General features: G+C 46.8%; 1 protein-coding gene across 10 annotated transcripts; it reads left to right on the top strand.

The window, feature by feature from the left end:
* The first annotated feature begins 2 nt into the window (after window positions 1-2).
* Window positions 3-23,977, top strand: DSN1 (DSN1 component of MIS12 kinetochore complex). 10 transcript variants are annotated; one of them, XM_033186337.1, is made up of 12 exons: window positions 4-161; window positions 501-624; window positions 2,655-2,703; window positions 2,932-3,252; window positions 8,896-8,969; window positions 10,095-10,167; window positions 12,936-13,023; window positions 16,371-16,430; window positions 16,826-16,900; window positions 19,710-19,857; window positions 21,000-21,087; window positions 22,604-22,710. In XM_033186337.1, exons 2-12 carry the CDS (start codon window positions 577-579, stop codon window positions 22,693-22,695), a joined length of 1,116 nt encoding a protein of 371 aa, XP_033042228.1. In that variant the 5' UTR covers window positions 4-161; window positions 501-576; the 3' UTR covers window positions 22,696-22,710. The 10 variants fall into 10 exon arrangements, 9 of the variants coding, with proteins under 9 accessions (XP_033042234.1, XP_033042228.1, XP_033042227.1 ...); XM_033186336.1 differs by lacking the exon at window positions 22,604-22,710 and adding an exon at window positions 22,883-23,977 and having other exon boundaries at window positions 7-161; XM_033186340.1 differs by lacking the exon at window positions 22,604-22,710 and adding an exon at window positions 22,883-23,147 and having other exon boundaries at window positions 8-161; window positions 3,148-3,252.
* Window positions 23,978-24,617: the final 640 nt, after the last annotated feature.

Genomic DNA, 24,617 nt, shown 5'->3' with positions numbered 1-24,617 from the left:
TCGCGCATGCGCCCTTGGTTGGCGGGAGTTTCGGAGGCGGTGACAGTGACGTAGAAGGCGGAGACCGCTTGACCCCGACCAGGGAGGATCTGCTGCGGGGGCGCAAGGCGTCCAGGAGTGACCTGGGGCTGTGGAGAGCGACCCGTGGCCTTGTGTTTCAGGTACGGAGGCTCCGGACTGGACGGGCGTCGCCCTGAGGTCAGGAAGTCACAGGCTTGTTCTCTGATGGGGCCCCTCCCGCCGCCGCACTAATCTCTTTGGCGTTGTACTCCTCGGCCCAGCTCGACCCGCCGCACCCCCGGCCCCGACCGTGGACACTGGGAGGCCCCGGGGGCGCTGCGACCTCCTCCCGGGTGAAATGAAACCCGAGGGCAGTCCCCTTTACTAACCCCATTAGAGACGTATCTGCCGAGCCAGGGGTCTAGGCTCCAGAAACGGGTGAGAACTGGGCAGAGGCCTGGGGTGACAGGCCTGGGTTCGAATTTCCCTTCTGCCCCCAGGCTGGCTGTGTCACAAGCTTGGGCCAGGCTTTTTGCCCCTCTGAACTTCAGTTCCCCTGTCTGCAAAGTGGAGTTAATGGTGCTTACGGAGTTGTGGAAAGGATTAAGTGGAATAACAATGCAGGTAAAGCGCTTACGTAGCACAGATTCTAGCATAGAATAAGCATTTAATAGTTGACAGTTGTTGCTTTTCTAAGCTTGGATCTGTGTGATACAATCGTTATTATCCAAGTCTGGATCTGTGTGATACGATTATAAGGACTGTGGAGGATTCAGATCCTTGACCGACCCCTCCTTGTTATCTTTTCCTTTTGTTCCTCTGCATATATTCATATCTTTTTACTTAGCATCCCCCACAGACGGATTTCTGCTGGGGGCGGGGGACGATGAAGAGATGCCTAGGTCACATCCCTGCATTCTTCAGTCAGTTGTTCATGACGGGCACTAGGAATACAAATACAGCCTGGCTGGGGAGACAGACATGTAAACAAATTTTATAGCCAATGCTACGAAGGCCAAGGGGCATAGCCACCAACTCTGCAAAAGAGAAGTGATGTGAAAGCTTCATATTTGAGCTAGGTTGGGAAGGATAAATAAGTTTAACAGGTAGAAGGACACATACGTGCAAAGATTCAGAAGTAATACAGGGAATAGGAGTGGGAGGAGAGAGCAGGAATGGGTAAATTGGGGCTAGTTTACCTAAGGTGTTGAGTACACTTTGGAAAAGTCCCGGCAGCTGTCTAAGGAATAGACTGGGCCGGGCATGGTGGCTCAGGCCTGTAATCCCAGCACTTTGGGAGGCCGAGTCAGGCAGATCACCTGAGGTCAAGCGTTTGAGACCAGCCTGGCCAATATGGGGAAACCCCATCTCTACTAAAAATACAAAAATTAGCCGGATGTGGTGGCGGGCACCTGTAATCCCAGCTACTCAGGAAACTGAGGCAGGATAATTGCTTGAACCTGGGAGGTGGAAGTTGCAGTGAGCCGAGACTGTGCCACTGCACTTCAGCCTCGGGGACAGAGCGAGACTCCACCTCAAAAAAAAACAAAAACAAAGAATAGACTGGAGAGGGGCAGCTGGAGGCAGCAAAACTAGTGGAGAGACTGTTAGATAGTGGGAGGGACCAGAAATTATGAGACCTGAACTAAACTAGTAACAGTGAGGCTGGGCGTGGTGGCTCATGCCTGTAATCCCAGGACTTTGGGAGGCCTAGGCTGGTTGGTCACTTGAGGCCAGGAGTTTGAGACCAGCCTAGCCAACATGGGGAAACCCTCTCTCTACTAAAAATGCACAAATTAGCCAGGCATGGTGGTGCACGCCTGTAATCCCAGCTACTCAGGAGGCTGAGGCAGGAGAATCACCTGAACTGGGGAGGAGGAGGTTTCAGTGAGCCAAGATTGCGCCACTGCACTCCAGCCTGGGCAACAGAGCAAGACCATGTCTCAAAATAATAAATAAACCAGTAACAGTGAGAATGGAGAATAGATTTAGAGACTGTTTATAGAACTGTTAGGACTTTGGATCTGGAGAACTAAGAATAAGAAGTAATGGATGGGCCGGGCGCGGTGGCTCAAGCCTGTAATCCCAGCACTTTGGGAGGCCGAGATGGGCGGATCACGAGGTCAGGATATCAAGACCATCCTGGCTAACACGGTGAAACCCCGTCTCTACTAAAAAAAAAAAAATACAAAAAACTAGTGGGGCGAGGTGGCAGGCGCCTGTAGTCCCAGGTACTCGGGAGGCTGAGGCAGGAGAATGGCATAAACCCGGGAGGCGGAGCTTGCAGTGAGCTGAGATCCGGCCACTGCACTCTAGCCTGGGCGACAGAGCGAGACTCTGTCTCAAAAAAAAAAAAAGAAGTAATGGATGATGTGGTTTTTCTAGTTTGGAAGACCAGGTAGACCATAATGTCATCAATGGAATTAGGGACTAGTTAAATACAAAGTAACTGGGAAGTAAGGTAGCGTGTGTGTTCAGGGAGATTTGAATATTTCTAGCAATAAAGTATACAGAAATTCAGAAGAGGAGGTGATGGCCCCTGCTGATATTCTCTGTCAGGAAGGTGGACAAGGGTAGCTCGGAGAGGCTGGAAAGCCCCACTGAGACTGCAGCTGAAATGTGGAGAACAGATCACTTCATTTTCCTATTTTCAGAGTTTCCCACCTAGGATGACTTCAGTGACTAGATCAGAGATCATAGATGGTAAGTATTATAGTGAAATTCAGTACCTCTTACCTTGGGTTCAGGCTTCTGAGCTATACCTAAATCTTTCCTGGCTCCTGGTGGATTTGGAATCACATACTTATTTGCAGAGATGCTTTATTTATGTTTCCACGATCTAGGGGCATACATTTACTTTTTCCACTTTTTTGCACAAATAGTTGTGGCGGGTTTGATTTTGTATTTTGACTTTTTTATAACAAATGCTAGAAAAAGGACCAGTGATGTCTAAGACTCATGATCATCAATTGGAATCAAGTCTCAGTCCTGTGGAAGTGTTTACTAAAACATCTGCCTCCCTGGAGATGCATCAAGGCGTTTCAGAGGAAAGAATTCACCTTGGCTGTAGCCCTAAAAAAGGGGAAAATTGTGATCTCAGCCACCAGGAAAGACTTCAGTTGAAGTCCCTTCATTTGTCCCCTCAAGAACAATCTGCCAGTTATCAAGACAGGAGGCAATCCTGGCGGCGATCAAGTATGAAAGAAACGAACCGGCGGAAGTCGCTGCATCCCATTCACCAGGGCATCACAGGTGGGGTGCTGTATACACAAGACAGTGAGGTTCCAGCTCAGATAAGAGACAGGTTCCAGCTCAGATAAGAGGCAGTGAGGTATGGCAGAAAGTGTAGGAGAATAGACATGACTTGCTACTTTATAAGTACTGATATCAAACACCTAGTAAATGTTCAGTATCACTGCTATTTCTTTTTAAGAGACAGGATGTTACTGTGCTGTCTGAGCTGGACTTGAACTTCTGGGCTCAAGCAGTCTTCCCACTTCAGCCTCCCAAGTAGCTGGGACTACAGGCATGAGCCACTGCACCTGGTTTACTACTTATGTTATGAGCTGCCACAAATAAATTTCTAATTGTTCAATATTCACCTGCTAGGATGACAGACATTAAAGATTTCTTTCTGTGGTTTTCTGTCTCATACTCTAAAGTGGAGCAGAAGATAGTTGGGTTGATACCTGATTTTAGCCTTTGTAACTGAAAATATCTCAGGGAAGATGCACATACAAATAACTAGAGTGGGCCATGCCTGTAATCCCAGCACTTTGGGAGGCAGGAGGATTGCTTTGAGTCCAGGAGTTTGAGGACAACCTAGGCAAAATGGCAAGACCCCGTCTCTTTTTATTTTATTTTATTTTATTTTTTTTGAGACGGAGTCTCGCTATGTCGCCCAGGCTGGAGTGCAGTGGCCGGATCTCAGCTCACTGCAAGCTCCGCCTCCCGGGTTTACGCCATTCTCCTGCCTCAGCCTCCCGAGTAGCTGGGACTACAGGCGCCCGCCACCTCGCCCGGCTAGTTTTTTTGTATTTTTTAGTAGAGACGGGGTTTCACCATGTTAGCCTGGATGGTCTTGATCTCCTGACCTCGTGATCCACCCGTCTCAGCCTCCCAAAGTGCTGGGATTACAGGCTTGAGCCACCGCGCCCGGCCTAGACCCCATCTCTACAAAAAGTTTTTTAAAACATAGCAGGGCATGGTGGCACGTACCTGTAGTCTCAGCTACTGGAGAGAGGCTGAGGCAAGAGGATCACTTGGGCCCAGGAATTCAAGGCAGCAGTGAGCTATGATTGTGCCACTCAATCTATGCTGGGTGACAAAGTAAGACCCCTGTCTCTCAAAAACTGTCTCTTTTCACTACCTCCCCTTGCTGCACCCCCCACCCCGCCTCACTTTCTTTCTCTCTCTCTCTCTCCTCTCTCTCTCTCTCTGTGTGTATCTAGAATAAAAAACTTAGTTTTTAGGGATGCTATGCAGAATGTGATTTGTGTCATTTTGTGTGAATTTACAATAGTAACTATATCTTAGTAAGCATCAAAGTACAGAATATAACGTGGAAAGGCTTGCATATTTCAGGAAGACTACTAGCTCTGTGGTGTTGAGTAAATTACTTAACCTTCTTTGCCTTAAGGTCCTCATCAGCAGCTTGGAGGTGAAATAGTACCTATCTTACATAACACAGTACTTGGCAGATAGTAAGCCCTGAAATGTTAAGCTGTTGTGATTAGTTTTAAGGTATCATCCCATTTCCAAGTGGTCTGATGCACAGAAGGAAATCTGGGTAAAGATAGCCACTTAGCACATCAGAAAATTGCTGCCACAAGGCCCATGTACTTTAGTCCTTAGATGTGCTGAGAAAATATCAGTGCATCCCAAGATTAGCCCTACCTTTAGCTCTATGCCAGAGCATTTAGACTTAAACAGAAAAGCACCAATGTAATAAGATTGGTTATTGCCTAGTTATTTCTGGCAACCTGCCAGGTTTCCTTGGTTATAGGTAGAAAGTATCCTGTTTTTCTTGACTAACAGCAGTGACAATTAAGAGAAGAGACAAGAACTTTAAAAACACAACCAGCTGAACCTAGAGGGCAAAAAGACATGTAGCTCTCATAATTCACAAGGCAAAATTCCTTTGCTATGTAATAATTGTTTTCAAATGGACATAATTTTTTTTTTTTTTTTTTTTGAGACGGAGTCTCACTCTGTCGCCCGGGCTGGAGTGCAGTGGCCGGATCTCAGCTCACGGCAAGCTCTGCCTCCCGGTTCACGCTATTCTCCTGCCTCAGCCTCGCGAGTAGCTGGGACTACAGGCGCCCGCCACCTCGCCCGGCTAGTTTTTTTGTATTTTTTAGTAGAGACGGGGTTTCACCGTGTTAGCCAGGATGGTCTCGATCTCCTGACCTCATGATCCGCCCGTCTCGGGCTCCCGAAGTGCTGGATTACAGGCTTGAGCCACCGCGCCCGCCTAGACCCCATCTCTACAAAAGTTTTTTAAAACATAGCAGGGCATGGTGGCACGTACCTGTAGTCTCAGCTACTGGAGAGAGGCTGAGGCAAGAGGATCACTTGGGCCCAGGAATTCAAGGCAGCAGTGAGCTATGATTGTGCCACTCAATCTATGCTGGGTGACAAAGTAAGACCCCTGTCTCTCAAAAACTGTCTCTTTTCACTACCTCCCCTTGCTGCACCCCCCACCCCGCCTCACTTTCTTTCTCTCTCTCTCTCTCTCTCTCTCTCTCTCTCTCTCTCTCTGTGTGTATCTAGAATAAAAAACTTAGTTTTTAGGGATGCTATGCAGAATGTGATTTGTGTCATTTTGTGTGAATTTACAATAGTAACTATATCTTAGTAAGCATCAAAGTACAGAATATAACGTGGAAAGGCTTGCATATTTCAGGAAGACTACTAGCTCTGTGGTGTTGAGTAAATTACTTAACCTTCTTTGCCTTAAGGTCCTCATCAGCAGCTTGGAGGTGAAATAGTACCTATCTTACATAACACAGTACTTGGCAGATAGTAAGCCCTGAAATGTTAAGCTGTTGTGATTAGTTTTAAGGTATCATCCCATTCCAAGTGTCTGATGCACAGAAGGAAATCTGGGTAAAGATAGCCACTTAGCACATCAGAAAATTGCTGCCACAAGGCCCATGTACTTTAGTCCTTAGATGTGCTGAGAAAATATCAGTGCATCCCAAGATTAGCCCTACCTTTAGCTCTATGCCAGAGCATTTAGACTTAAACAGAAAAGCACCAATGTAATAAGATTGGTTATTGCCTAGTTATTTCTGGCAACCTGCCAGGTTTCCTTGGTTATAGGTAGAAAGTATCCTGTTTTTCTTGACTAACAGCAGTGACAATTAAGAGAAGAGACAAGAACTTTAAAAACACAACCAGCTGAACCTAGAGGGCAAAAAGACATGTAGCTCTCATAATTCACAAGGCAAAATTCCTTTGCTATGTAATAATTGTTTTCAAATGGACATAATTTTTTTTTTTTTTTTTTTGAGACGGAGTCTCACTCTGTCGCCCGGGCTGGAGTGCAGTGGCCGGATCTCAGCTCACGGCAAGCTCTGCCTCCCGGGTTCACGCTATTCTCCTGCCTCAGCCTCGCGAGTAGCTGGGACTACAGGCGCCCGCCACCTCGCCCGGCTAGTTTTTTTGTATTTTTTAGTAGAGACGGGGTTTCACCGTGTTAGCCAGGATGGTCTCGATCTCCTGACCTCATGATCCGCCCGTCTCGGGCTCCCGAAGTGCTGGGATTACAGGCTTGAGCCACCACGCCCGTAAAAAAACGGTATCTACATCTTGCAATTGGTTAGGGATTCAGTTGCATAATTATGTAAAATGCTCACCCAATTCAGTCTGATAACTCACTGTATGACCTTGGGCAAGTTACCTTTTACTTTGTGCCTGTGTCATTATCTGTCATCTGAATGGAATTCATATGATACTTGCCTCAAGGTGTAATGAAATATGTATATAGAATTTCATAAAATGCTTTTTATATAGCAAGTGTTCAAAAAATGTTAGCTATTGGCCGGGCGCGGTGGCTCAAGCCTGTAATCCCAGCACTTTGGGAGGCCGAGATGGGCGGATCACGAGGTCAGGAGATCGAGACCATCCTGGCTAACACGGTGAAACCCCGTCTCTACTAAAAAATACAAAAAACTATCCGGGCGACGTGGCGGGCGCCTGTAGTCCCAGCTACTCGGGAGGCTGAGGCAGGAGAATGGCGTGAACCCGGGAGGCGGAGCTTGCAGTGAGCTGAGATCCGGCCACTGCACTCCAGCCTGGGCGGCAGAGCGAGACTCTGTCTCAAAAAAAAAAAAAATGTTAGCTATTAATGTTATTATTAGGTCATTATAGAGAGGCAGTGTGGTAATAGTGGGAAAAACACAGATACTAGTGACAGACTTGGGTTTGAATTCTGGCTCCACCAATTTCCAGTTTCTGGCCTCAAACAAGTCATTTCCCCTCAGAGCTGCAGTTTTCCCATTTGTAAAATGGAACTTTATAATAGTACTCTTCTTATAGTATACAGTACAAAGTGTTTAAAGCACATTGCAGTGCCTGTCTTTTTTTTTTTTTTTTTTTTTGAGACGGAGTCTCGCTCTGTCGCCCAGGTTGGAGTGCAGTGGCCGGAACTCAGCTCACTGCAAGCTCCGCCTTCCGGGTTCCCGCCATTCTCCTGCCTCAGCCTCCCGAGTAGCTGGGACTACAGGCGTCCGCCACCTCGCCCGGCTAGTTTTTTTTGTTGTTGTTGTTGTTTTTTGTATTTTTTAGTAGAGACGGGGTTTCACCGTGTTAGCCAGGATGGTCTCGATCTCCTGACCTCGTGATCCGCCTGTCTCGGCCTCCCAAAGTGCTGGGATTACAGGCTTGAGCCACCGCACCCGGCCTGCAGTGCCTGTCTTATAAAAATGCTCAAATGTGGCCAGGCATGGTGGCTCACACCTGTAATCCCAGCACTTTGGAAGGCCAAGGCGGGCAGATCACCTGAGGCTGGGAGTTTAAGACCAACCTGAGGCCGGGCGCGGTGGCTCAAGCCTATAATCCCAGCACTTTGGGAGGCCGAGACGGGTGGATCACGAGGTCAGGAGATCGAGACCATCCTGGCTGACACGGTGAAACCTCGTCTCTACTAAAAAAAAAAATACAAAAACTAGCCGGGCGAGGTGGCGGGCGCCTATAGTCCCAGCTACTCGGGAGGCTGAGGCAGGAGAATGGCGTAAATCCGGGAGGCGGAGCTTGCAGTGAGCTGAGATCCGCCACTGCACTCCAGCCCGGGCGACAGAGCGAGACTCCGCCTCAAAAAAAAAAAAAAAAAAAAAAAGACCAACCTGACCAACATGGGGAAGCCCTGTCTCTACTAAAAATATAAAAAATTACCTGGGTATGGTGGCGCATGCTTGTAGTCCCAGCTACTGCAACCTCTCGGCTCACTGCAGCCTCTGCCTCCTGGGCCCTTTTGATTCTCGTGCCTCAGCCTCTGGAGTAGCTGGGATTACAGGCGCATGCCACCACTCCTGGCTGATTTTTCTATTGTTAGTAGAGACAGGATTTCACCATGTTGTCCAGGCTGGTCTCCAGCTCGTGGTCTCAAGTGATCCCATGCCTTGGCCCCAGAGTGTTGGGACTATAGGCGTGAGCCACCGTACCCAGCCAATACAAAGATTCCTATAACTTTTTTTTTTTTTAAGTTTGGGTGCACAAATGGGTTAACTTCATTCCTCAGTGATCCTGCAAAAATTAGAATTCTGTCTTTAACTAAAGAAGGCCATTCTTGCCTTAAGTTGGATTTATCAAGAGGGAGGATACTTTTTAGTTTTGTTAGTTGCTAACTATGTAACTATCCAGCTCCTTAAATGTGGCTATGTTTTATGTTAGAGCTCAGCCGGTCTATCAGTGTCGATTTAGCAGAAAGCAAACGGCTTGGCTGTCTCCTGCTTTCCAGTTTCCAGGTGAGGTTCTTGTAGCTGGGAAATGTTTTTGTGTTTGTTAACTGCTATTGTGACAATCTTTTTTTTTTAAGATGGATTCTGATTCTGTCGCCCAGGCTGGAGTGCAGTGGTATGATCTTAACTCACTGCAACTTCCACCTCCCAGGTTCAAGTGATTCTCCTGCCTCAGTCTCCTGAGTAGCTGGGACTATAGGCACGTGCCACCACGCCCAGCTAATTTTTGTACTTTCAGTAGAGACGGGGTTTCACTGTGTTGGCCAGAATGGTCTCGATCTCCTGACCTCCTGCTCCGCCCGCCTCGGCCTCCCAAAGTAGTGGGATTTCAGGCATGAGCCACCATATCCAGCCCTTAATTTTTTGTATTTTAGTAAAGACGAGGTTTCACTGTGTTGCCCAGGCTGGTCTTGAACACCTGAGCTCAGGCAGTCCATCCACGTCGGCCTCCCAAAGTGCTAGGATTACAGGTGTGAGCCACCGCGCCCAGACTTTTTTTAAGTTGTATTGTGTATTATGTGGCTACCAGGTACTTACATCAGTTTAGATAAGCAGGTAATTTGTATGAATTAAATAACCTTTTTTTTTTCCTGAACGGAAAGTCAAAATCTATAGTCCAAGCAACAAAGGGTTTTTTGTTTGTTTGTTTTTTGTTTTTTTGAGACGGAGTCTCGCTCTATCACCAGCCTGGAGTGCAGTGGCACATCTCAGCTCACTGCAACCTCCGCCTCCCAGGTTCAAGAAGTTCTCCTGCCTCACCCTCCCGAGTAGCTGGGATTATAGGCACGCGCCACCATGCCCAGCTAATTTTTTTTGTATTTTTAGTAGAGACGGTTTCACCATGTTGGCCAGGATGGTCTCCATCTCCTGACCTTATGATCCGCCTGCCTCGGCCTCCCAAAGTGCTGGGATTACAGGCATGAGCCACTGTGCCTGGTCAACAAAGAGGTGTTTTTTTGTTTTTTTGTTTTCCTTATCTATTTATTTGTTTCTGTGAAAAGTCTTATGTGTAAAAATTAAATCATATTTAGTATTTAGTTTCATATTTATTAAACATCATAAAGTGACATAAATTTAGGACTGGCCTGGAAATTTTTGGTGGTTGTACTAAAAATGCTTTTCTTTATTTAGTTCTCTATTCAGAAACTTGAACCTTTCCTAAGGGACACTAAGGGCTTCAGTCTTGAAAGTTTTAGAGCCAAAGGTAAGTTGCTAACAGATAAGTGAGCTTTGACCTTGGGCAGTCAAAGCTTTGCTCACAGCATCCCCATTTACAGAAGCTGCTGCCTTATAAAACTAGCTCCCCCACCTTTTTTTTTTTTGTGAGGTGGAGTCTCGCTCTGTCGCCCAGGCTGGAGTGCAGTGGCGGGATCTCGGCTCACTGCAAGCTCCGCCTCCCAGATTCACGCCATTCTCCTGCCTCAGCCTCCCAAGTAGCTGGGACTACAGGCGCCCACCACCACTGCCGGCTATTTTTTTGTATTTTCGGTAGAGACGGGGTTTCGCTGTGTTAGCCAGAATGGTCTCGATCTCCTGACCTCATGATCCACCCGCCTCGGCCTCCCAAAGTGCTGGGATTACAGGCGTGAGCCACCACGCCCGGCCACCCCTTTTTTTTTTTAAAGACAGAGTCTCATTCTGTTGCCCAGACTGGAGTGCAGTGGGGTGATCTTGGCTCACTGCAGTCTCTGCCTCCTGGGTTCAAGCAGTACTCCTGCCTGAGCCTCCTGAGTAGCTGGTAGCCACCATGCCTGGCTAATTTTTATATTTTTAGTAGAGAAGAGGTTTCACCATGTTGGCCAGGCTGGTCTTGAACTCCTTACCTCAAGTGATCTGCCCACCTTGGCCTCCCATTGTGCTGGGATTACAGGCATGAGCCACTGTGTCCAGCCCCCCACTTGTTTTAGCTTGCAAGAATATATGCTTATGAAGCTCAGGTGGTATAAAAGTGGAAAATAATCTTCCCTTCCACTCTGACCCCGTCTCAGTTCCTCTCCCCAAATGTAACTATGGTCACCAGTTTCTTGTGTATCCCTGCAGAAATATTTATTGCTTTCTTTTTCTTTTTTTTGAGATGGAGTTGCGCTCTGTCACCCAGTATTTCTAGTAGAGACAGGGTTTTGCCATATTGGCCAGGCTGGTCTCGAACTCCTGACCTCAGGCGATTCACCCACCTCAGCATTCCGAAGTTCTGGGATTATAGCAGTAAGGCACTGTGCCTGGCCTTTTTGGTTTCCCTTCCCTCTTTTCCCCTCCCTTCCCCTCCTTTTCCTTTCCTTTCCTTTTTTTTTTTTTTAGGCAGAGTCTTGCTCTATTGCCAAACTGGAGTGCAGTGGTGCAATCTTGGTTCACTGTAACCTTTACCTCCCAGGTTCAAGTGATTCTCCTGCCTCAGTCTCCCGAGTAGCTGGGACTACAGGCACGCGCCACCATTCTCAGCTGATTTTTACGTTTTTAGTAGAGACTGGGTTTCACCATGTTGGCCAGGATGGTCTTGATCTCTTGACCTCGTGATCTGCCCACCTTGGCCTCCCAAAGTGCTGGGATAATAGGCATGAGCCACGGCGCCCAGCCTGGTTTTCTTTTTCTAATAAAGAGATGGGGGTTCACTATGTTGCTTAGGCTGTGCTGGGCTCAAGCAATCCTCCTGCCTTAGCCTCCTAAGTAGCTGGGACTACAAGCACTATGCCTGGCTATGCCCATAATTTTTTATTTGCCTCCTTGTTTCTTGTTACCCTCTTGCCTATTGCCTGAGTTTTTTTTTGGTTTTTTTTTTTTTTTGAGATAGAGTCTCATTCTCACCCAGGCTGGTGTGCAGTGGCACCATCTCAGCTCACTGCAACCTCTGCCTCCCAGGTTCAAGCGATTCCCCTGCCTCAGCCTCCCGAGTAGCTGGGATTACAGGTGTGCACCACCATACCCAGCTAATTTTTGTATTTTTAGTGGAGACAGGGTTTCATAATGTTGGCCTGGCTGGTCTTGAACTCCTGACCTCAAGTGGTCTGCCTGCCTTGGCCTCCAAAAATGCTGGGATTACAGGTGTGAGCCACTGTGCCCAGCCTCAGATACACCTTTTAAACTGCTTTTTCACAGGTCATTTATAGAAACATCATAAATGTTTTTTTTTGTTTTGTTTTGTTTTTTTGTTTTTTTTTTTGAGACGGAGTCTCATTCTGCCGCCCAGGCTGGAGTGCTGTGGCCGGATCTCAGCTCACTGCAGGCTCCGCCTCCCGGGTTCACACCATTCTTCTGCCTCAGCCTCCCGAGTAGCTGGGACTACAGGCGCCCGCCACCTCGCCCGGCTAATTTTTTGTATTTTTTAGTAGACAGGGTTTCACCATGTTAGCCAGGATGGTCTCGATCTCCTGACCTCGTGATCCGCCCGTCTCGGCCTCCCAAAGTGCTGGGATTACAGGCTTGAGCCACTGCGCCTGGCCAAAACATCATAAATGTTATAAAGGCTGGGCATAGTGGCTTACTTACGCCTATAATCCCAGGGCTTTGGGAGGCTGAGGCAGGCGAATCACTTGAGCCCAGGAGCTGGAGACCAGCCTAGGCAACATGGTAAAACCCCATTTCTACAGAAAATACAAAAATTAGCTGGGCATGGTGGTGCTGCCTGTATTCCCAGCAAATAGGGAGGCTGAGGCGGGGGTTATATTGCTCGAGCCCAGAAGATGGAGGTTGCAGTGAGCTGAGATCACACCACTGCACTTCAGCCGAGGTGACAAAGCTAGAGTCTGTCTAAATAAATAGATAAAAATGAGTTGTCTTTCATTTTATCTATACCTGCCAGGAAAAAAAAGGTACAATCTTTCTATATACTTAACTCCACACTTTTGGGCGGGCTTGAGGACCAACATGTAACAGCAGACCCTAGAGCTGAGACTACCTTAATATACCTTTGTCAGCATCTCACTGTGAAAATGTATATTTTCTTTATTTTATGACACCTAAATTTGTTCTGTCTAGCATCTTCTCTTTCTGAAGAATTGAAACATTTTGCAGACGGACTGGAAACTGATGGAACTCTACAAAAATGTTTTGAACATTCAAATGGGTAAGAGCAGTTCCCCTTCTGTCCTAAATTATGATTGAATTAGGACTTTTGGCCGGGCGCTGTGGCTAACGCCTGTAATCCCAACACTTTGGGAAGCTGAGGTGGGCAGATCACAAGGTCAGAAGATCAAGACCATCCTGGCTAACATGGTGAAACCCCATCTCTACTAAAAATACAAAAAAAAAAAAAATTAGCCAGGCGTGGTGGCAGGCGCCTGTAGTCCAAGCTACTCGGGAGACTGAGGCAGGAGTATGGCATGAACCCAGGAGGCGGAACTTGCAGTGAGCCGAGATTGGGCCACTACACTCCAGCCTGGGAGACAGAGAGACTCCGTCTCAAAAGAAAAAAAAAAGAATTAGGACTTTTGTTATAATTAGATAGTTGTTCATTTACCAACAAACATTTATTCAGCATCTTCTCTTTTTATTTATTTATTTATTTTTTGGTTTGGAACCTTGCTCTCTCCCCCAGGCTGGAGTGCAGTGGTGTTATCTTGGCTCACTGCAACCTCCATCTCCCGGGTTCGAACCGTTCTTCTGCCTCAGCCTCTCAGGTAGCTGGGACTATAGGCATGTGCCACCATGCCTGGCTAATTTTTTTGTATTCTTAGTAGAGATGGGGTTTCACCATGCTGACCAGGCTGGTCTCAAGCTCCTGACCTCAAGTAATCCACCCACCTCGGCTTCCCAAAGTGCTGGGATTACAGACGTGAGCCACCATGCCCAGCTTTTTTTTTTTTTTTTTTCAATTTTTGTTTTTTGAGACGAGTCTTGCTCTGTTACCCAGGCTGTAGTGCAATGGCGCAGTTGTGGCTGACTAACCTCTGTCTCCCAGGTTTAAGCAATTCTCCTGCCTCAGCCTCCCGAGCAGCTGGTATTACAGGTGCCCACCACCACACCTGGCTAATTTTTGTATTTTTTTTTTAGTAGAGACAGGGTTTCACCATATTGGCCAGGCTAGTCTCGAGCTCCTGACCTCAAGTAATCCACCTGCCTCGGCCTCCCAAAGTGCTGGGATTACAGACATGAGCCACCGTACCCGGCTTATTTATTTTTTTAAAGTTTTGTTTTTTGAGACAGAGTCTTGCTCTGTTGCCCAGGCTGGAGTGCAATGGCGCGCTCTTGGCTCACTGTAACCTCTGCCTCCCTGGCTCAAGCAATTCTCCTGCCTCAGCCTCCCGAGTTGCTGGGATTACAGGTGTGCCCCACCATGCTGGACTTATTTTTTGTATTTTTATAGAAACGAGGTTTCACCATGTTAGCCAGGCTGATCTTGAACTCCTGACCCCAGGTGATCCACCCGTTTGAGCCTCCCAAAGTGCTGGGATTACAGGCGTGAGCCACCACGCCCGGCCGAGAGACACGGAGTTTTTAAGCAAGGAAAAAAAAATAAGAGAAATATTTTAAGAAAGGTTAATCTGGGCTGGGCGCGGTGGCTCAAGCCTGTAATCTCAGCACTTTGGGAGGCCGAGACGGGCGGATCACGAGGTCAGGAGATCGAGACCATCCTGGCTAACAAGGTGAAACCCCGTCTCTACTGAAAAAAAATACAAAAAAAACTAGCCGGGCGAGGTGGCGGGCGCCTGTAGTCCCAGCTACTCGGGAGGCTGAGGCAGGAGAATGGTGTAACCCGGGAGGCGGAGCTTGCAGTGAGCCGAGATCCGCCACTGCACTCCAGCCTGGGTGACAGAGCGAGACTCCGTCTCAAAAAAAAAAAAAAGAAAGGTTAATCTGGCCGTGATGTGAATTGGAATTGATAAGTGAAACAGAATATAAAGAGACCACTTAGAAAGCTATACCGGCCGGGCGCGGTGGCTCAAGCCTGTAATCCCAGCACTTGGGAGGCCGAGACGGGCGGATCACGAGGTCAGGAGATCGAGACCATCCTGGCTAATACGGCGAAACCCCGTCTCTACTAAAAATACAAAAACTAGCCGGGCGACGAGGCGGGCGCCTGTAGTCCCAGCTACTCGGGAGGCTGAGACAGGAGAATGGCGTGAACCCGGGAGGCGGAGCTTGCAGTGAGCTGAGAGCCGGCCACTGCACTCCAGCCTGGGCGGCAGAGCAAGACTCCGTCTCAAAAAAAAAAAAAAAAAAAAAAAAAAAAAAAAAAAAAAAAAAAAAGAAAGCTATTACCTAGCTATTACCTATAGCTTAGAAAGCTATTACCTAGTGCAAACTGGGCACGGTTGCTCACACCTGTAATCCCATCTGTTTGGGAGGCCGAGGCAGGCGGATCATGAGGTCAGGAGACCATCCTGGCTAACACGGTGAAATCCCGTCTCTACTAAAAATACAAAAAATTAGCTGGGCATGTTGGTGGGCGCCTGAGGCTGAGGCAGGAGAATGGCATGAACCTGGGAGGCGAAGCTTGCAGTGAGCCAAGATAGCGTCACTGCACTCCAGCCTGGGTGACAGAGCGAGACTCCATCTCAGGAAAAAAAAAAAAAAAAGAAAGCTATTACCTAGTGGAAAAGTGAAATAGAGTCCAACATTAAGTATTTTTTGAAAGACAAAAATTATGTAAGGGAGTCTGGGCATGATGGCTCCCACCTGTAACTGAGGTGTGAGGATCACTTGAGCCCAGGAGTTTGAGACCTGGGCAACATGGAGAGACTGCATCTCTACTAAAAATAAATAAAAGACTGGGTGCGGTGGCTCACACCTGTAATCCCAGCACTTTGGGAGGCTGAGGTGGGTGGGTCATGAGGTCAGGAGTTCGAGACCAGCCTGGCCAACATAGTGAAACCCCATCTCTACCAAAAATACAAAAATTAGCTGGGGGTGGTGGTGGGCGCCTGTCATCCCAGCTACTCTGGAGGCTGAGGCAGGAAAATCACTTGAACCCGGGAGGCGGAGGTTGCAGCAAGCTGAGATTGAGCCACTGTACTCCCACCTGGGTGACAGAGCCAGACTCTGTCTCAAAAATAAATAAATAGCCAGGCGCTGTTTCTCACGCCTGTAATCCCAGCACTTTGGGAGGCTGTAGCCGGACGCTGTTTCTCACGCCTATAATCCCAGCACTTTGGGAGGCTGAGGCGGGCGGATCACCTGAGGTCGGGAGTTTGAGACCAACCTGACCAACATGAAGAAACCCCATCTCTACTAAAAATACAAAAGTAGCCAGGCATGGTGGTGCATGCCTATGATCCCAGCTACTCTGGAGGCTGAGGTAGAAGAATCTGTTGAACCAGGGAGGCAGAAGTGTCAGTGAGCTGAGATTGTGCCATTGCACTCCAGCCTGGGCAACAAGAGCGAAACTCTGTATCAAATAAATAATTTATAAGCGATTATATTAAAGCAAATATTTCTTGAAAGATTTATGTCATAATCCTATCTGTTTTCCAGAAAAGCATCAGATTTTTCTCTGGAAGCATCTGTGGCTGAGATGAAGGAATACATAACAAAGTAAGTTAACCTTTGTTAGAAAATCTAAATTCATTCTCCTATCTGGGGAAATTAACTAACTTGGAAAAAATGAATAGTAAGCATTGTATTTGGAGAGTCAGCATTAGTGCACCAATACTAGAAGTTAGAAGGCTCATATTGAGATTTTTATGGCCTCTACTAATGATCCGTTTCACAGAATGGAATCTAGAGAACACAAATATTAATTTGACTTGAAGAACTGAGGTTTGGTATGATTAAATATCCTCTGAATTGGTCAGGCTTTCTAACCCTGTAATGACCTTTCAACTCACATTTTACATCTAGATTGTACACCTAACATACTTATTGTTACTGTGAGTGATTCAGAATAAGATTATAAAAATTAACTGAATTTTTTTTCCTGATTCTTACAGGTTTTCTTTAGAACGTCAGATTTGGGATCAGCTCTTGGTGCACTACCAGCAGGAGGCTGAAGAGATATTGTCCAGGTTAGATCTATGAACTGTAAAAACTGTCTTTAAAAACCTTATGGAGTTTGATTGGGGTTTATTTCAGTTCTGTTAGTACAAATTGAAAGATGAATCCTTTCTCACAGGCCAATAAGCTTATCAAATTCTGTAGTGTGTATTAGCACTCTCTGACCATAAACGGGAAGTGAGTGAGAGGAAGGAAGAGTTGGTGTCACTATTTTCGGTCCAAAACACAATTGCTTCTGTTCTGTGTCCTTGGCTATCATTTCATATCCTGGGGGAGACAGGCATATCTCTACATTGTACCTAGCAGCCTGGGCCTGGGCCAAGAACCGTAATCAAGGGGCTTCAATGAGCACATGGCCTATGAGCTGCATGTTTTGGGGGATGCCCTTGGCCAGGGCCTTCTTGGAAACAGAAAGACATGAAAGTGGGTGATGAGGAGGATGTGAGGAAAGAGAGGATCTTTGGGTCTTGAAGGTAGAGGAAAAGTAGGAAAGTGCTAGGTGTTTTGTTTGTTTGTTTGTTTGTTTTGTTTTGTTTTGGAGATAGACTCTCGCTCTGTTGCCCAGGCTGGAGTGCATGGTGCTATCTCAACTCACTCCACCTCCCGTATTCAAGCAATTCTCCTGCCTCAGCCTCCTGAGTAGCTGGGACTACAGGTGTGTGCCATGATGCCTGGCTAATTTTTGTATTTTTAGTAGAGACAGGATTTCACCGTGTTGGCCAGGCTGGGCTGGGTGTTTTTTGTTGTTTTTTTGTTTGTTTTTTGCTCTGTTGCCCACGCTGGAGTGCAGTGGCACGATCTCAGCTCACTGCAGCCTCCACCTCCTGGGTTCAAGCGATTCTCCTGCCTCAGCCTTCCGAGTAGCTGGGATTACAGGCATGCTCCACCACACCATGGTTTTGCCACGTTGGCCAGGCTGGTCATGAACTCCTGGCCTCAAGTGATCTGCCCATCTTGGCCTCCCAAAGTGTTGAGATTACAGGTGTAAGCCACGGGACCTGGCCAGAAAATGCTAGATTTTGATTTAGATGAACATTTAATCCATGGTTTTAAGCTTTTTTTTTTTTTTCAAAATAAAATCTCAGCTAGAATCCCAACGACAAAATGTTAGTCAAAACCCTAATTGCAGAAGTGGCCTCTCAGTAGAGAGGGTCTCTGAGGACCATGGTTTGAAAAACTTCCCCAGTCCAGGTAATGATGGTTATCAGTTACTTTTCACCCCTTACATACTCTGTTTATGAAGAAAGATAATGTGTAAGATGCCAGTTTCATATAAAAACTTTTGTGGCAAAGCTTATAGGTTAAAAGGAATGGTTCTAGAAGCAGACTGTGTCCTTGGGAAAATCACTTAGTCTTGAATGAGCCTGAGGTTCCTCATTTGAAAATGGGGATGATATTAGTACCTTCCTCATTGGGTTATTGTGAGTGTCAAATTAGGCTAAATGTAAAGTACCCAGTAGTGTCTGGCACCTACTTAGCACTCAGTAAATTGTAGTAGTTGTTGTTATTAAAGTTGTTGTTCAGCCGGGCACAGTGGCTCAAGCCTGTAATCCCAGCACTTTGGGAGGCCGAGACGGGCGGATCACGAGATCAGGAGATCGAGACCATCCTGGCTATCACGGGGAAACCCCGTCTCTACTAAAAAAATACAAAAAACTAGCTGGGCAAGGTGGCGGGCGCCTGTAATCCGAGCTACTCGGGAGGCTGAGGCAGGAGAATGGTGTAAACCCAGGAGGCGGAGCTTGCAGTGAGCTGAGATCCGGCCACTGCACTCCAGCCTGGGCGACAGAGCGAGACTCCGTCTCAAAAAAAAAAAAAAAAAAAGGCCGGGCACGGTGGCTCAAGCCTGTAATCCCAGCACTTTGGGAGGCCGAGACGGGCGGATCACGAGGTCAGGAGATCGAGACCATCCTGGCTAACACAGTGAAACCCCGTCTCTACTAAAAAAAATACAAAAAACTAGCCGGGCGAGGTGGCAGGCGCCTGTAGTCCCAGCCACTCGGGAGGCTGAGGCAGGAGAATGGTGTAAACCCAGGAGGCGGAGCTTGCAGTGAGCTGAGGTCCGGCCACTGCACTCTGGCCTGGGCGACAGAGCGAGACTCCGTCTCAAAAAAAAAAAAAAAAAAAAGTTGTTGTTCATCAGTTTTCATGAACTCTCAGTCCTGTTCAGTTATTTTAGATAATTGACGTAGGCCAGTGTGTTTTGGTAAACAATCATAGGCCCTGACTTTAGGATAGCAAACTTTGGCTTCACTCTCCCAAGTATAGTCTTTCTGGTATATGGACCTTACTATTAAGTGGATTCAACTGACTGGAAGCTTCCAGCATTTCCTGGAGTCCAGAAGTATAAAGACATGAATACTAGACAGTTGTTTCAGAACTTCTTGTTAAGGCCAGGCACGGTGGCTCATGCCTGTAATTCTAGCACTTTCGGAGGCCGAGGCAGGTGGATCACAAGTTCAGGAGTTCGAGACCAGCCTGGCCAACATGGTGAAACCCCATCTCTACTGAAAATACAAAAAATTAGCTGGGCATGGTGGCAGGCGCCGGAAATCCCAGCTACTCGGGAGGCTGAGACAGGAAAATCGCTTGAACCCAGGAGGCAGAGGTTTTTCAGTGAGCCGAGACCACGCCACTTCATTCAAGCCTAGGCAACAGTGTGAGACTCAGTCTCAAAAAAAAAAAAAAACTTCCTGTTAAGAGAGCCTATACCTAGTGTGGAGTTGAGGAATACTGATTCAGCTTTATAGGATAATCTTTGGTATCTCTTCCAGAAAATAATTACAAAATCCCTCGAAAGCACTTTTGTTTTGTTTTTAGAGGATCAACTGAGGCCAAAATTACTGAGGTCAAAGTGGAACCTATGACATATCATGGATCTTCTCAGAATGAAGTTCTTAATACAAAGCCTGACTACCAGAAAATATTACAGAACCAGAGCAAAGTCTTTGATTGTATGGAGTTGGTGGTAAGTGGGCTCATGTTTATTTGGTTGAGTTATCCAGCTTGCCACCTTGTAATCCTTGGAAATTAAAAGACCTGGAGAATATGTATAAGTGTAAGTTGAATAAGTATATTCAGCTCTACCTTGGGAAAATATGGAGAGACAATTAAAAAATAATAAACAGGCCGGGCGCGGTGGCTCACGCCTGTAATCCGAGCACTTTGGGAGGCTGAGGTGGGCGGATCACGAGGTCAGGAGATCGAGACCATCCTGGCTAACACAGTGAAACCCCATGTCTACTAAAAATACAAAAAATTAGCCGGGCGTGGTGGCAGGCGCGTGTGGTCCCAGCTACTCGAGAGGCTGAGGCAGGAGAATGGCGTGAACCCAGGAGGTGGAGCTTGCAGTGAGCTGAGATCGCGCCACTGCACTCCAGCCTGGGTGAGAACGAGACTCCGTCTCAAAAAAAATAAAAAATAAAAAAAGAAACAAATGAATATATAGTGGTAAATGCTGATGAAGCAGGGTAAGAGGGAAGGACAGTATAGGGAGGTTGATGGGTTGCTATTTTATATAGGAAGGTTATTGAAGGCCCCTTTGAGGTGCCATTTTAACAGACTTGAAGGAAATGAACCATGAGGACATTTGAGGGAATAGTATTGTGTCAATCCAGGTATTAACAGCAAGCAGGTGGCATTTGAAAGGACAATTCAATAAGAGTTTATTTTCAAAAAAGCTAAATAGAAAGATATGGGTATTGGAGAACCACAAGGGTTAGTGGAGTAACCTGGGGCTTATAGGCAGCAGAGCTCTTACTCCCCCTAGGCCTGAAAGGGAGGAGGTAGTAGCAGTTACTGTGTCACCTAATGGGAGAAAGTCACATAGTTAGCTGATTTGAGAGAGCCAACTCAAGATGACTCGTTCAGCTCCTTCCCACTTAGGCATCCTGTTGGTAGAGGTTACACGGGTCAGCCTCCTGGAGCATAGAGCAACCTGGAGAAGAATGTGGTGTGACTTTGGAGGAACAAACAGAATATCTGGCATAAGCATTCCAGGCTGAAAGAACAGCAAGCCCAAAGCTCCTGAGCAAGAGCTTGCTTGTCGGGTTTGAGGAACATCTAAGAAGCCATGGACCTTTACAGCTCACGGCTGTCTTTTTTCTGCAGATGGATGAGCTGCAAGGATCAGTGAAACAGCTGCAGGCCTTTATGGAGGAAAGTACCCAGTGCTTCCAGAAGGTGTCAGTACAGCTCGGTAAGCTTGTCTCTTGAGGGGACCAGAGTTTGGGCTGTTTTCCATCTGATAGCTTTTGGGATACAAACCGTCCTTCAAAGCCTATGGTCCAAGAGGGTAAGTAAAGACCTATATGAGGTGATTTGTTTTTCTCCCCACAATAAATAGTATGTTATCGATACATACTATTTGATAGGAAATTTCTAGATGTAAATTCTACAGAAGCACAGTAGGCCGGGCACGGTGGCTCAAGCCTGTAATCCCAGCACTTTGGGAGGCCGAGACGGGCGGATCACGAGGTCAGGAGATCGAGACCATCCTGGCGAACACGGTGAAACCCCGTCTCTACTAAAAAATACAAAAAACTAGCCAGGCGACGTGGCGGGCGCCTGTAGTCCCAGCTACTCGGGAGGCTGAGGCAGGAGAATGGCGTAAACCTGGGAGGCGGAGCTTGCAGTGAGCTGAGATCCGGCCACTGCACTCCAGCCTGGGTGACAGAGCGAGACCCCGTCTCAAAAAAAAAAGAAGCACAGTAGACTGAGAATTAAATCCCCATGAAATATGTTGTTGTTCTGGTAAATCCAAGACTTAACAAATACCCACCCATTGCTTTTTCAGTCCTCATTTCTCAAGAATTCACTAAGTGACACTGACATTACTCCTCCCTAGCTTTTCCTGACCTCTCAGCCCTTAATTATTTGTTATACATACCTTCATTTTCTTTTCTTTTTTTTTTTTTTTTTTTTTTTGAGGCAAAGTCTCACTCTTGCTCTCATCCAGGTTGGAGTGCAGTGGTGCAATGACTGCACAGCTCACTGCAGCCTCAACCTGATAGGCTCAAGCAGTCCTTTCACCTCAGGCTCCCAGAGTAGCTGGGACTAAAAGCGTGCACCACCACACCCAGCTAAATTTTTAATTTTTTTGTAGAGATGGTCCAGGCTGTGTTGTCCAGGCTGATCTTCAACTCCTGGGCTCAAGTGATCCTCCTGCCTTGGCCCCCCAGAGTGCTGGGATTACAAGTGTGAGCCACTGCGCCTGACCATCATTTTGTTTGTTTGTTTGTTTATTTGTTTTGAGAAGGAGTTTCGCTCTTGTTGCCCAGGCTACAGTGCAATGGCGAGATCTCGGCTCACTGCAACCTCTGCTTCCCGGGTTCAAGTGATTTCTCCTGCTTCAGCCTCCTGAGTAGCTGGGATTATAGGCATGCTCCACCACGCCTGGCTAATTTTGTATTTTTAGTAGAAACGGGGTTTCTCCATGTTGGTCAGGCTGATCTTGAACTTCTGACCGCAAGTGATCCACCAACTTTGGCTTTCCAAAGTGTTGGGATTATAGGCATGAACCACCCTTTTTTTTTTTTTTTTTTTTTTTTTTAAGATAGGATCTTGCTCTGTCGCCCAGGCTGGAATACAGGCGTGCAGTCATGACTCATTGCAGCCTCAGCTTTCTGGGCTCCCAGCTGATCCTCCTGCCTCCTGTGTAGCTGGAGGATCATGCTAGGACCATGTTAGGCTAATTTTTTTTTTTTTTTTTGTAGAGACAAGGTCTTACTGTGTTGTCCAGGCTAGTCTCAAACTTCAAACAATCCTCCCGCCTTGGTTTCCCGAAGTTCTGCGATTACAGGCGTGAGCCACTTTGCCCAGCTGTGGTAAGATGACAATTCTTACCAAATTGTCATCTCCTTGAGGCCAGAGACTCTCTTATTTGTCTTTGTAATGCCCTTCCATGTCTGGCACAATGTCCATACATTAAGTTTTCAATAAATGTTATGTTATTTCAATTGAAATTTATTTTTTTTGGCCTCTTTTCTCTGCAGGGAAGAGAAGCATGCAACAATTAGATCCCTCACCAGCTCGAAAACTGTTGAAGCTTCAGCTGCACAACCCACCTGCCACACGTGGATCTGGATCTTGTCAGTGACCTTATGAGCTTTCCTGCCACAAGGTGCCCAAGAGGAGAGGAATGGGAAGAGTGCCCCAGCACGTGGTGACTGCATGATTTCTGCTCTGTTGCCTTTGAAGATAACTGGCTGGACTGACTATAGAGCACTTTGACTTTTTTCTAAAAAGTGATGGAATTTGTACATCAAATGAATATTGTATAGACGTTTTTCCCAGGAATGTACAAAATGCTTGAAAGTTCAAACTTCTTTTTTGAAATGCTCTTCAGATCCAGTGGCCCATTCTTTTATAATTATCCTATGAAGGTGTTTTTCAGGTTTTGAAACAATCCAAAAATCATTTAGGACCAAGTCTAAGGAAACATTTTAGTGGCCAACTTGGATTCTGGTTGTAAAGGAATGATACTAATTTTCTAGCATGGCTCTGAAGGTGATTTTAGGTAGAAGAGTTTTGAGGCTGGGCATAGTGGCTCACGCCTGTAATCCTAGCACTTTGGGAGACTGAGGTGGGTGGATTGCTTGAGCCCAGAGGTTCAAGACCAGCCTGAGAAATAAGGTGAAATCCTGTCTACAAAAAATACAAAAAGTTAGCTGGGTGTGGTGGCGTGCGCCTGTAGTGCCAGCTACTCAGAAAGCTGAGGTGGGAGGATTGCTTGAGCCTGGGAGGTTGAGGCTGCAGTGAGCTCTCACCGTGCCAGTGCACTCCAGTCTGAGCAACAGAGTGAGACAGTGTCTTTAAAAAAAATTAAAAATTGTAAAAAAAATGGAAAAGTTTTGAGCATTGTTTGCATCATTGGGATACATATGTCACGTCACAAGATGTTCAATTTGAAGGAAATACCACTCATTCTCTATCCTGTTGTCTGTAATGTGCTTCCGTTTTTATTATTGAGTTGACCTCCTAAATCCTAGATTCATGACAAGAAAGAACTAAGTACTACCATTCATTGTTCTCTTTGTTTATAATCTGTATTGTAAACTTGCACATAATTAAAAGCTTTCCCTTGTCTTTGTCTGTGTTTTGAGTGTATAAACAAAAAGACAGGGAGTACTGGGCACGGTGGCTCATGCCTATAATCCCAGCACTTTGGGAGGCCTAGGCGGGCAGATTGCCTGAGCTCAGGAGTTTACGACCAGCCTGGGCAACACAGTGAAACCCTGTCTCTACTAGAAAAAAAAATTAGCTGGGCATGGTGGCATGTACCAGTTAAGTAGTTCCAGCGACTCAGGGGACTGAGGCAGGAGAATTGATTGAACCCGGGAGGCGGAAGTTGCAGTGAGCCAAGATCACACCACTGCACTCCAGCCTGGGCGAAAGACTCCATATCAAAAAAAAGGGAGGGCAGGACCCAGTGGCTCACACCTGTAACCCCAGCACTTTGGGAGGCCAAGGTGGGCAGATCACGGGGTCAGGAGTTCAAGACCAGCCGGACCAACATAGTGAAACACCGTCTCTTGAAAATACAAGAATTACTTTGGGAGGCCGAGATGGGCAGATCACGAGGTCAGGAGATCGAGACCATCCTGGCTAACACGGTGAAACCCCGTCTCTACTAAAAATACAAAAAAAAATTAGCCGGGCGTGTTGGTGCATACCTATAATCCCAGCTACTCGGGAAGGTGAGGCAGAAGAATTGCTTGAACCCAGGAG

This window comes from Trachypithecus francoisi, unplaced genomic scaffold (genome assembly GCF_009764315.1).
Source record: "Trachypithecus francoisi isolate TF-2019V2 unplaced genomic scaffold, Tfra_2.0 Lachesis_group21, whole genome shotgun sequence".
Taxonomy (NCBI): Eukaryota; Metazoa; Chordata; class Mammalia; order Primates; family Cercopithecidae; genus Trachypithecus; species Trachypithecus francoisi.
This window is presented reverse-complemented; position numbering and strand designations above follow the sequence as displayed.